This window comes from Akebia trifoliata, chromosome 5 (assembly GCF_017979445.1).
Source record: "Akebia trifoliata isolate Shusen 1 chromosome 5, ASM1797944v1, whole genome shotgun sequence".
NCBI lineage: Eukaryota > Viridiplantae > Streptophyta > Magnoliopsida > Ranunculales > Lardizabalaceae > Akebia > Akebia trifoliata.
The window spans coordinates 33,144,222-33,158,219 of NC_141379.1; the positions used below are offsets into that span (position 1 = coordinate 33,144,222).

At 34.2% G+C, this 13,998-nt stretch overlaps 1 protein-coding gene across 3 annotated transcripts; it reads left to right on the forward strand.

The window, feature by feature from the left end:
• The first annotated feature begins 6,581 nt into the window (after positions 1–6,581).
• On the forward strand, positions 6,582–13,418 carry LOC147402354 (clathrin adaptor complexes medium subunit family protein). Of its 3 annotated transcripts, XR_015178876.1 has the most exons (9): positions 6,582–6,707; positions 6,987–7,133; positions 7,918–8,226; positions 8,662–8,954; positions 9,056–9,948; positions 11,134–11,190; positions 11,287–11,395; positions 11,809–11,856; positions 13,144–13,418. XR_015178876.1 is itself a non-coding variant. In XM_086443970.1 (8 exons), exons 1-8 carry the CDS (start codon positions 6,643–6,645, stop codon positions 13,210–13,212), a joined length of 1,881 nt encoding a protein of 626 aa, XP_086300096.1. In that variant the 5' UTR covers positions 6,582–6,642; the 3' UTR covers positions 13,213–13,418. The 3 variants fall into 3 exon arrangements, 2 of the variants coding, with proteins under 2 accessions (XP_086300096.1, XP_086300098.1); XM_086443970.1 differs by lacking the exon at positions 11,287–11,395; XM_086443972.1 differs by lacking the exons at positions 11,809–11,856; positions 13,144–13,418 and having other exon boundaries at positions 11,287–11,802.
• Positions 13,419–13,998: the final 580 nt, after the last annotated feature.

A 13,998-nucleotide genomic window follows, 5' to 3' on the forward strand; every position in this document is an offset into this window, starting at 1 on the left:
GATAATTGCTATTCTTTTTTCGTCAAGCTTCTAGTTTGACTGAGTGAATTTTGTAGCTAACTTAGCTGAATTATCAAGATGACTCAATGAGTTGGTTCAAATGATTTTAAGTCCAAGTCAACTAATTAAAATTTTAATTGATTTAAGCTCTAATTATGTTTGTGATGCACCAAGGAATTCTCAAGTTGAAATGGGACCTTCTTCAAGATTTAAAAAGTAGAGGACAACGACAATTAATGCTAGCGACGATGGTGAAGGAGAGAAGTTGAATATGAAGACGGCAAAACATCGTTCCCACATCAAACCAATAACATGTTCATATAGTTTAAATGAATGGGAATTAAAAATAGTTATCTCATTAGTTGGGGGGATTTTGTTTATGTTTGTAAATTTCTTACAATAATAGTTGATTTCATATGTAATTGTCCCACCCTTAAGATGCAAATATATGTGATATAAAATTGTTGTGATACCTACATTTGTTTGGCTTTGAGGGATATGTATGGAAGATAATATATAATAATCTTAGAAAGGGACCACCAAGTCAAAATAATTTGGAAATGATGGTTTTTAACAAATTTTTGAAAGTTTTCCAATGGTGAGAGAGAATCTCATCTCTTTTAATCCAATCTCCATCTCTTCTCTATATTACATTTCTTTATCTAATCAAATAGTCAAAAGGTGTAAAAGATCAAGTAGGACTCTCTAAGTTCATCCAAATCTAGAGCACTGGACAGAGCTTTAAGAAAATACATTAGTGCCCCATTAATTACAAAATTATAATAATACTTCTCATTTCTTTAAAATTAAAAAATATCATTCAATGAATATAAAAATAATAAATATCCCCCCAACTTTCAATATGTATTTACTCATGAAATTAAAGGAGGTTGGAATGTTGGATTACTCGAACCAGTGCAAAATTTACCTAAGTGTGTCCAACCAACGGCCAGGATTGAAAGTTATATTTTTATTGAAATTTTTTTATATGCATTAATCCTCTTTTCATTCTTCACTTTTTTTTATATGACACCTACCATTTCCATGAAAATTTTCTACGAATTTTTTTTGTAACATTAAGTATATGCAGTCTCCAGTTTAATCGCTTAGCAAAAATAGATATCCGATCATATAATTTATTATGGACTTTATTCTCGTACATAAGGATTATGTTATTCTAAATAATTTTAGTTTTGACATCAAGTACGAAAATATTATTTTTAAATTGTTCTAACTCATAAATTCAGTTATTAGTGTCAATGGATTGGTTTTGAAACGGATTGATGTATATATTTATTATGATTATGAATATGAAAAGGCAAGATTATAATTCAGGAGCAATCATAATAAATAATATAATATAATAGAAAGGAAGATCGATAACTATGTGATATATGTTATCATTTTCCATTTAAATAATTGATTTTTATTTCTATAATTTTTATGTTAAATTTTTTTAATATTTTAATCTACCATCAATGGGATTAATGTGATACGTTGAATGTGATTTTTTCAAATTCCCATTTCAAACTAGGCCATCAATATTGAACTTAATCCAACTAACTGAAAGTCAAGTTTAATGTGCTCCCATGCCGAGGTATTATCTATTTAACTAAGAAAGAATTTGAATTCGCTTGCTTTTGTCTTGTTAGAGTAAGAAATATGATGTATTGTAATAAGGTGTATTACGATATACCAATTCATTATCTACCAAGATTAGGATAACAATGAATCTGATTAAATTAGATTAGATTTAGTTTGGATAAATTCTATCTCACTCTGTAATATCCTCATTTAGAAAGAAATTGTTTATTGAGAATTCTTAGATGGTTACAATGAACCTCATATAAGGTATACAAGGAAATAATTAGAATTAGATAAAACTATTTCAAACTAAATCTAATCTAATCAGATTCATTCTAATCATAATCTTATTAGATAATGACTTGGAGTATCACAATATACCTTATTACAATGCATCATATTTCATACTCTAACATGTTTCGAAATATCTCAGCTTTTTGAGCTAACCAGAATTCACATATTTTAAAAAAGGGGGACATTAGACGTAGAAGAGCACTTGATATAACTTTTGTGTCCGCACCATTTTTTTTTTTTTTTAATGAATCAATCAATCGTCAAATTTTGGGTTGATGTAAATGAATGTCGAAAATGACGTGCATATTTGCCCATAATAATATTGTAAAGTTATTTTCAACAAATTGATGACATGTTATCTCTTCCACACGACAACTAGTTGCGACGTTAATTTTTCTTTTTCGTAAGCTTATCCAAGAAAGAAATTTGATTACTTTTTTGGTCTTGTTGGAGTATGAAATATGATGTATTGTAATAAGGTGTAATACAATACACCAATTCATTATCTACTAAGATTAGGATAAGAATGAATCTGATTAGATTAGATTAAATTTACTTTGGATAGGTTTTATCTCACTCTCTAATATCCTCATTTAGAAAGAAATAGTTTATTGAGAATTCTTGGATGATTACAATGAACCTCATATAGGATACATATGGAAATAATCAGAATTAGATAAAACTTTTTCAAACTAAATCTAATCTAATTAGATTCATTCTAATCCTAATCTTATTAGATAATGACTTGGTGTATCACATTATACCTTATTACAATGCATCATATTTTATACTCTAACATGTTTCGAAATATCCCAACATTTTGAGCCAACCAGAATTCACATATTTTAAAAAAAAGGGGCATTAGACGCAGAAAAGCATTTGAGATAACTTTTGTGACCGTACCATTTTTGTTTTTTTTAATGAATCGATCAATTGTCAAATTTTGGTTTCATGTCAAATGAATGTCGAAAATGATGTGCATCTTTGCCCATAACCATATTGTAAAGTTACTTTTAACAAATTGATGACATATTATGTTTTCCACACTACAACTAGATGCGACGTTAACCTTTCTTTTTCGTAAGCTCATCCACGCGACATGCATGCAGCTCATGAGTGTGCCAAAACATCAAGCCACTATTATGTTACGTTTTAAGTCAAATTCTCTCGATCTTTCATCATTAGATCCTCAAGCTTCTTTGTAACTAACGTGTCATGATTCTACGACGTAATCATCTACGATAGTGAGATTTGATTCTCTCATTATACATTAAGGTTTCCTTTAATCGGTCTAAACGGAATAAATATTTATCAATTATATGTGGCTTCATTTATATTAGTTCATGCAACATGTGACATCAACTCGTCATGTTTGTAAATGTTCGATCATCTTGATTTCACATAATATAAATATTGGGGGTTTCTTAAGTTATGTTGTTATTGGCTACGCACTATAATTTCTTCTGCAATATGTACTAAAAAATGATGATTACAAGAGATATCTGACAACTTATAAGATCTTTTGGCTTTTACTACAAATCTTTCAACACATCCTTTAAATTTAGCAAAATTTCATGATCAACTTTTCTATATAAACAGAACCATTGTAGCACATAATGAACTGTGCAAGAATTTCATTATTCTTGAACATGGATCACTCTTGTCTATATTATTTCTCTAGTATTATTTTAAGTATGAGATATATTATTAGTTGTGATTACATATCGCTTATCAGATCGTTGGTCCTGGCATTTCATGCACATTTGAGGTTTTCTTGACCCCTCAGGTTCTCTCTCTCTCTCTCTTTCTCTCTCTCTCTCTCTCAATATTGTTTTATAACTATACTTGATTCAGATGTCCATTGAATTGATTTTGAGTCAATAAAAAGATACTTTTTCATCATTGGATTTAAGTTTTCATTGAAAGACAAGATTTGGCAAAAATCTTCTTCTTTTTTTAATTTTTTTTCAAACCTAATACAAGCCATGAAATCTAGTAGGTTGAGGTATCTTTTTGACCAACATGACAGTCCACATGGATGGAATGACAAACGTAAAAACTATAAAATTAAACAGAAAAAATTGATGAACCAAGGCCCACGAATTTTAGAAATTGAATTTTCACAGTTTAGGACTGTCGAAATTCTTGATGTTCCCAAATTTGACAGCTTAGAGCTGTCAAATTTCTCCTATCTTTCATTAATTTGACAGTTTCGACTCGTCAAAAAAAAATTGAAAATGAAAATTTTCACTCCAATTTGACCTCTGGTCCGTCAAATTGGGGCTTTTTTCATGGACCTCATGAGGACCTGATCAGTCTAGGCTCTATATGATCTCTTTGGTCCATGTCACCTTTCCCTATATATAGTCAACTTGAAACTGAATCTAAGTATGAGTTGGTTCTAAGTTCTAACTGTGTTTGTGATGCACACATGCAGGACTAATCAGTTTGGGATCAGATCTCCGACAGACTTGTACAGGGGACAAGGTTATTAAGTTGGAAGAAAGTTAAAGCTAAAGAACTTGACATCTTCAAAGGAGTGATATCCAATGAACGGCGGAGATGAGAAGAGACCTTCAAGGGAAAAACATAAATCAATCGTTCATGTAATAGAAAAAGTACCACTCGAGAGAATTTTTTTTTTATATGAAAGTATGTAACTGATTAATTATGTGTACCAAGGAAATTTTCTTTGTACAGAATATGAAAAATGGAAAAATTAAACTAAATTTTAACAGAATATGACTTCTACAATTCTATTGTTTTCAAGGAAAAATTATTCTCATGTGCAATCTCTAGAATATAGGCATATGGTGTGAATCGATCAGATCAGATTCAAAATCTGATTCGATAACTTTAGATCCAGATTGAAGATTTGTGTTTTGATAAGGATCCAATTCGATAATCTATTGGATCAATTCTATATCACTCATATTCAAATCCAATAGGACCCAATGATCCAACAAGATTCTAATCTGAAAATCAGTTTCAAGTACAATCCTTTTTGGATTGGTCCCAGATTGATCTCGATCTAATCTGATTTTGAGGAACGAATCGGACATATTTAGAATGGGTTGGAATATAACATATAAGATAATTTATTTTCTTTCTCATATTTTATTGAATCTGATTTCAACTTCCATGTAAATTCAATGGCTAGAAATCATAAATTTGGTTGGCTTCTTATATATGAATCTACCATCAGTATGGGTCCAAAAGAGTGGGTTATGACATGTTTTATTTACCACATTTTGCAAGGGAAGCCAAGCATCTAGCCCCGATAATTTTTTATTTTACGATGGGCCCTTTTGACTACGTTTGTCAATTTTTAATATGATTAGTAAAATTAGAATGTATTTATTTTTGGTGATGATGAACTTTACGTTGAGAATGTCTCCACGGTATGATTGTCCAAAATGTTATTTTTATAGCTCCAAACGAAAGTACAAATAGGGAGTAAGAATATCCTAGATTGCATTATCATAAGTTCATGGTGTGTGTAACATCGAGCCACCATGTTAGTAGCTTTTTCGGCTCATCTCTCTCAATTTTGCATCATTGGATTTTTAACTTCTCAAGCTAGATTATAATTCACTATATGTCATAATTCTACCACATATTCATCTATGATTGGGGATTTGATTGTCAACAGTGTGGCTGATGTGGCATTATAGAACCGCCTTCAAGTGGCCAGGTGCTTTGCCTAGGTGATCATGATGAACAGCATATGTACCGATGATGTCGAAGTCTATCGACAAATCAAGAAAAGGCAGCGATATATCAAAATATCAAGTTGACATTAAATGTGGTACTAACTTGTCAAGATTAGGACATTAAATGTTAGGAACACCGATCAAACTAGCAATGAACCACGGGCAAACTACTGTTGCAGGTAGGTTTTGCATCGCCAACAAATGTAAGTGATCAATGTAGTTACTGGAAGGCTTCACCAGGTGTGAGGTAAAGCTTTGGACTTCAATATGTAAATACCGTAGGAAAGAATAGATAAAGGGAAGTTTGGAACCCTAAAACACTAAACCTCCTTTTCTTGGTAACAAAAACCATAATTTATCTCAACTCGATGAGAACGAGATGAAATGAAATACTAAGTTTCAAAACCATGATTTTGGCATCCATGTTCCATTCACTAAAAAGCAATCAAAAGCACAAAGGAAAGGGTGAATCTTCATTTCATACTTTTGAATGTAATGGAATTACAAGTTTGGCACATTATTCATTTTAATTCCCAAAACATGCATTCGTCATTTTTATAACATTCGAACTTGTGAGTTCATCACTTTTAATATCTACGATTTCATAAATATATTAGTGAATTCATTGATTATAAAAAGTGACGAATTCACTCAAAATGCATGTTTTGTGAATTAAAATGAATAATGTATGTATATCAGAATTGCGACTTAAGTTGCGCACATTTTGGGAAAGAGTATTGACAATCTCACTGAATCATAAGTCATTTGCCTCGGGATACACATAAAAGTTTTATGATTTTATGTATCCCGAGAAAAATGATCTCGGTTATGTGATGGGGCCTAGGTAAGAGGTGGTGTCAGAAAATCATTATTCTTTGGAAAAAAAACCCAAGGAAACACTATCAGAAATTTTATTGCCACACTAAGCGTTACTTACAACGCACCAATCCTTTTGAATGTGTTATAAGTAAAAGTTGGTGTGCTAATAGCAGCTCTCAACATTATTTACGAGGACTACGACCACACCAGAGCTCTCAATTTGGGGGACACCATGACTGGTTGCAGCATCAGGGCTCTCTGGATCCTCAACAACCAAGACACCCTTGTCTTCTCCAGGTGAAATTCTCTCTGTCTCTCTCTCTCAATTTCTAGGGTTTGCTTTCTCACTCCTTTGCTTAGTTCTTGATGAATAAATGAGAATTCTAGGGTTCGGATGTTCTATCTCCAGTTATAGATCTAAGGTTTCTAGTTCCGCCATCGATTGTTCTTCTGTTAGGGTTTTAAGTTCTTTGATTTGGATCTCTTTTTGTTTTCGGTTGGTGATGTCTGTTGAATTTTGTGATTTTAATTCCACTTAATTTTATTTTTATTTTCTGCATCTATGATTCTTACCAGGAGGTTTCCTGTTGTTGAGAAACGGTGGCGCTTGGCTTGCAAGAAAGATAATGAGAGCTCCAGTGGGAAGAACCTTGGATACGACATATTGTCTTTGCTTCCAACTGATTCTGAGTTTTCTTCTGCTTTTGTGGAGAGGAAGAAGAGGTTTGTAGTATAAAAAAAACACAACTTTGGGTTAAGGTTAATAAGTAACAATGTCATAAAGTCTCACTTAGGTGTTAATGGTGCAAAAAGTTGAATCTTTTTCTCTTTGGGTTTGTAAAACGCCACTAGGCCCTGCATCAGATATCTGTGGCGGTGGCCCACCTCATGGTAGCTTTCACACCAGTATCCTTCTCAGGTCCCAGATAGCCCTGTAGGCAGGATTCCCCTTCGGTGTCTCAAACCAAGAAGTGGTGATGTGATGCTGGCTCTGATGCCATTTTGATACAAACCTTAACAATACGCCAAATTGGCATTAATGTTGCAGAAATTTGAAGTCCTTATCTCTTTGAGTAGTACTCGTAATCAGTGGCGGAGCGAGGATTTTCTTGTAGTGGGGGCAAACTATTTAGGCTTTTGATTAGAAGTTGAAAAATAGGATATTTAGGTCATTTCCAATTAGCCTATGAGAGAAGGCCCACTCTCAAGAGTCAATGTCATCTTCAAAAAATTGGGGGGGGGGGGGGAATGTGGGAGTGGGTCAAATGGGGTACGGTATCCGTTGAAAATATCGGGCTATCTCAAAATTCTGTGGGGGCAATTGCCCCCACAAGCTCTGTCCCTGCTTGTAATAGTTAGTCCTTTATTAATAATGAGTGAATATGCATGGAATTTTAATTCTAAAAGAAAGAATGCCAACTTAAAGTATCTCATTTTTGGACAATTAGAAGTAATTTTTCATATAATTTGATGATGATTACCATTTTTTCTGTATGTGTTTTTGCAGAGAGGGTTCTGCCCGTGGTTTTGGCATACGTGTTGCTCAATCAACTGAAGGATCGGACTCGTGGGTTGATGATCCAATTTCCCGTCATATTATTAGTCTTTATATTAATAAAGAAGAAGGAGAAAATTTCCTGTTGTGGCCATTGGTTTTGCATATAAAAGGCCATTTTTGCATTCTTGTATTGCCTTTGGTTGAGCCTCATCATCTCAAGGCATATGAAAGGATGTGTAGAAGATCTGATTGTGGAAATTCGATTGGAGTAGAGGAAAGTCTATCTTCCCTCCTGTTTGATCTTCCATGCATCACAGGGTAAGGTAAGTTTCGTGGAATGTCTTCATTGTTGTTTTATGTAGGTTGCATGTGTAGTTCATATTTGATGTAAAACTTTTATTTTTCTTTCATGAAGTTGCGTTCTTCATTCGGATATAATGAATCTTTTTCCTTGTCTTTCTTTGTCAACCTTCCATTCACTGCAAACATCCTACATCCTGAGTAATGCAAGGAAATAAAGATAACTTTATGGGCATAGACCCATAGCTAGGTTGGTTTGACACATTGCAAAGTAATTTTGAGGTCATAGGTTCAATTCCAGCTTACCCTTCAAAAAAGGGAAAATAAAAACTTTTCCTTATTGAATATATGGTTCAGGTTGATGAGATTTGGATTGTTCTTTGTTTCGCATATGTATGCTTAATATTTGTATCTTACCTTTTCTTTTCTTTTTCTTTTTTCCTTATTTTATAGGGCATTTATGGTAGCGCATGCAATTGGTGATGTTATCACAGGGGATTTGGCAGAACCTGAGGTAGTTGTAAGTGCATCTCCTTTGGTTGGAGGATTGTTGGATTCTTTAACTGGTAGTATAGGAATATCAAGCATTTCTGCTAGGGCAAAACCTGTAGCTGCTCCTGTTGCAGCTTCTACCACTTCAGGCGCTGTTGCGCTGGGAGCTGTTACATCAGATACTCCAAAGATCAGCTCAAGGCTTGCTGACAAAGATGCTCTTCGTACTTTTATAAGTAGCTCAATGCCCTTTGGTTGGTACTTTCTGTTACGGTATTTCTCATCTCAAATGTTTTTTCTAAATATTATATACCTAATGTCTAGTTTTTCTTATTTGCTTGTTATTTATGTGCAGGAACACCATTGGACCTTAACTACTTCAATATTTCTGCTATTAAGGTGAATGGGTTTTCTTCATCTGATATGCCTCCTTCAGACCTCAAGCAACCGGCATGGAAACCATACCTCTACAAAGGAAAGCAACGAATATTGTTCACCATTCATGAAACAGTCTATGCTGCAATGTATGATCGAGATGAAATTCCAGATGTTATATCAATTTCAGGTCAAGTAAACTGTAGGGCAGAGTTAGAAGGATTGCCCGATGTTTCGTTCCCTTTGACTGGGTTGAACACAGCTCACCTAGAGGTTTTGTCATTTCATCCATGTGCTCAAGTTTCAGAGCAAGGTGTGGATAAGCAAGCCATGATGTTTTCACCCCCACTTGGGAATTTTGTGTTAATGCGTTATCAGGCTTTATGTGGCCTTGGGCCTCCAATAAAGGGCTTTTACCAGCTTTCAATGGTCTCTGAAGATGAAGGTGCATTTTTATTCAAGTTGCGTCTAATGGAAGGTTACAAAGCTCCCCTAACTATGGAGTTCTGCACTTTAACTATGCCCTTTCCTAGGAGAAGAGTGGTATCCTGTGATGGAAATCCTTCTATCGGGACTGTTTCAACAACAGATCACTCGGTTGAATGGAAGATCATTACAGGGGGGCGTGGTGTTTCTGGGAAAAGTATTGAAGCAACTTTTCCTGGAACAATTAAGTTTGCACCGAGACCAACTCAAAGACTGCCCTCCTTGTCTAGGTCATTGGATACAGCTGAAGAAGATAGTGATATTGAACCTGAAAGTTCTAATAATATGGTAAACATAGAGGAGTTTTTAATGGAAAAAATGAACAAGGACCTCCAGTCGGTTGATTTAGAAGAACCATTTTGCTGGCAGGCGTACAATTATGCAAAAGTATGTGATCTCTTTTTGATTTGTTCAACTTGCTATACTTTGTGAATTTCTTTGCAATGTGCTGGACATGTGGCATCTATTTCTTGCTAAGGTCTTGAAGCTTTTAATGTTATTTGGCATCATCTTTAATGTGGATATATACTGAAAATGAATTATGCTTTTGAAACCACTTTTAGCAGTCTTGTTCTTGAATTGTCCAGGGTCTTTCTTTCTTTTATGATATTGCCGGGTTTTTACTGGCACAGTAAATTTGATATAAAAGAACCTGAAATGTGTACTTGTATTTAATGGATTGTAAAATTATTCTATTTGTTTTTTATGCTTTTAAAATCTTAGAATATCTAGGCCTGTAATTGCCACAAACCATGTGGAACACATTCAATTCAGTTAACTATATGTACACAATTAATTCAGACAACATTTTTTTTATGTAGGTAGAAGTGGCCTGTAAGCCATCACTATCATCGACTTTAATCATTTTGTTTTTGATTGATTTAAATGTGAAGGTGGTGTTTTGATCCCAGGTCTCTGCAACTTTAATCCTGATTGGAATATAGGGTTTTGGTTGTAGGTACTTAGTTCAAAGTAACTATTGGCTGCTTAATGTTTGGTTGTTGAGATCTCCAATGACTGTACATTTGATAAACTCTTCCTTCATCTTTCCCTCCTACTAGTTGGCATTACAAGGGAAGTACCTGCCATTACCAATCAATAAGCCCATCATCTCATGAGGAAATGTCATTTAAGCAACCCATAATTGAATGAATCTGACCATAATATCTTGATTGCAAAACACTTTCAAATGTTTATTGGATAATTATTGATCGGCACTCGTCGCATTCATTTCGAATAAATCTTATGCTGTGCAAGTTTTTGTTCACCTTTATTAGCAAAGGAAGAATTGAAGAAATAAGAATTTGGGGACTGTAATCAGTTATCTTAATATCTCAGCTGGTTCATGTTTTTAGATCACCTTGAGGACAACTGACATTCCCATAAATTATGAAGTTGCTTTGGCATGTAATACATGAATGGTGTTTCCTTTTTCTTTTTAAATTCACGATATCGTGAAGAATTTATTATAGAGTCCTACTGTTACTTGGTTTCATGCATGTCTGCCTGAATGTTTTTTCACTATTTTCCTTTTCAATTTAAAGTATGGGATTGCTAACTCAAGGTTTGCAGGTATCTTTTAAGATCACCGGGGGGACACTTTCAGGAATGTCAATTGATCCCAAATCCGTAAGTCGTCCACCTTAAAAAAATTCCTTCTGTGGTCGATATAAATTAATCATTCAACTTTGTTGGGAATCCTTTTTTCTGTTTGTGATTTTGAAGCCTCCAGATATGTTGCTGGAAAAGCTTTAGTTGAACGTGTGGCAAATGCTCTGGAAACTGGAATATCTTGGTTTTTGAAGTTCAAAATCCCCTTTATCTATTTCTGCACATCAGTCACCATTCTTCTCTATTTGTCAGCCGCATTTTGACAAGCCTTCAATGATTCATACTCACCATCAATCTTAGTTCATTCCCTATGTGACAGCTAACCATTGGATTATCATCATTTCTCTTTGATTATTTGGATTTTGGATGCATAAAATAGAATAGGAATTTTCCATCAATATAGACCCCTTCATGCCATTTTTAAACCTTAATGACCTGACTTTAAATATCCTAGTATTTGTATTTGGCATTTTGTGGAATAAGTTACTACCCCCTATCAAAAAAAAGAAAGTTTGAATTGCAAATGTAGAACCCCTAAATAACTATAGATTGTTATATGATGATGGAAACTCATATTATATGTTTGTTCATTAGCTTTTCTTTTAAATGTTACTAAAAAATAATTATGTGATGCAGGTCATGGTTTATCCATCTGTTAAAGCACCAGTGGAGTTTTCAACTCAGGTAGGATCATCTTCAATAGTGGGAAGCTTCTAGAACTAATCAGCTTATTTCCTTTGAAGGCTTGTTAGAGTTCTCTCTTTTCAAAACCCGTAGTGTACACCAAACTAATATTACTGAGATATAATGTTATTTTCCCATCATATAATTCATTATTACCCTTATTATTATACAGACACAAATGCTCTTTTCTGAATTATTCAAGATATAATGTTAGAATCAACTAGTCCTATTTTTGGATGTTTTTGGAGTCTGCATAGTGGTACCTAAATCGGATTCTGGCACCCCTACCCATATTTATACAACATAGGTTAAAACCCTAAGGGGAAAGAAACTGTTCAATATTAACCATATTTATATTAAGGTATATAAATTCAAATTGCAATATTACATACCTTAATACACAATTAAACATCTCCAATAAGAACCAAGAAGAGAGAATATGATGTTGGATAAGACCTGGTAGTTATATCTTTATCTGTTTTTAGTAATAGCAAAAGTTAAGGCCTTGAGGGGATATAAAAGAGAATCAGTTCTTTCTCTCTCTAATAAATTTTTTACTATAAAAGAAAAAAACTTAGTGAGACTTACTTTTATGAACATTATTAATTGAGGTTTTCCACTAATAAATGGATATCAAAATTATGTTGTTTCCCCTCTCCTCTCTTATAGATGAATTAACCACCCTACTCAAGCGTAGGTCCCCTGGCATATGCCATTTGATATGGTGCTAGTTGATAAGACTGGAGGAATCAACTAGAGAGCTATCTTGGACTCCAAGGTAGCTTTAGAATAGTTAGGACCTAACATGGTGTATGGAGTGCAACTTTAGTAATTCCACACAGAAAGGAAGGGCAAATAAAAATTAGTGGCTAGGAAATGCTGTGAAGCCACCATTTTCACTTTCTTGGTTTTATTAGGGAGGAGAAATTGAGGAGGCCACAGAATTAGAATTGTGTGTTTAAAGTGGAGATATGCTTTTGGAGTGCTATGTTAAACACTCATTCCAATCAGATCAAAATTAAATTGTATTTGTGAAGACAGAAGATCTGGTATGCTTTGTGGAGCTGAACAATAGGCAATCAGGAAATATGGTCATAGGTTGAGCATATAAAAGATTAGGATGTTAAGATTGATGAGTTGAAAAACTAATGAAGAAAGTACAAATGTAAGTATTTGTGAAAAAATAAGATTAGACCCAATAGGTGATAAATTAATGGAAAATCAATTTGGTTTGGCTTTTCTACAAATTGCATGACCAAGATCTTGTTGTGTTTGGCTTTTCTACAGGCGACATCTGGAGATTACATTCTGTGGAATACCTTGGGAAAATGCCCATTTGCTGCCTCAACAAAATAACATGGGTTTGTTGATCATGGAGATGAAATGTGTATCTTTTAGTACGAGCAATGCCGTGTCTGACATGTGGATTTACTTTGCTCCTGTGTTTAAAATGTGAACTAGGATAAACCATGAGTGAATGAATTGCTACAGGTTGAGCCATGCATCGTACCGTACAGAAATATATTGTGGTGTTGATTATCAATGGTCTTGAGTTCATATCATGTGCACGATTCGAGGCAATCTTCTTCACCATCTTTGTTTTTTTTTCCTTAAAATAATTGGTTATAGTTGATATAAGGCTAAGAAACCGTTGGGTCAAGGCTTCATCATTGTGATTTCATAATGGATTTAACATGGGTGTTTTTTTGCCGCTATATGGAATCTGAGTCTTGTAACCAAAACGGTAGGATTGTAATTTCAAGATGCAGACACCATTGGATGCTTTTCGAGATTTGTAATCTGCAGTGTGCACCTACTTATCCAAGGGAGTATTGTGGCACTTATTTTGGGTCTCATCCATAAGTACTTTTTAGCGGAAGATTCGTAAAGTAAGAGCCTGATTGGATGGTGAGGGAGTTTGGGGTAGAGTGATGAGACTTGCCAAATTTGATGATTGGGGGACTGTTCTTGGTCAATGGATTTTGGAGCAGAACAATTTTGTTAGATCAAATAAGCTGACTCGATGGAAGAATATGATCAGGGCAAGCCAGGTTCTACCACTGCAGAAGCCAATCATACTCGAAATAAGAGATGGATCGAACACCATTACACATTGGGTTTGATCACCCATTGGAAAAAAGA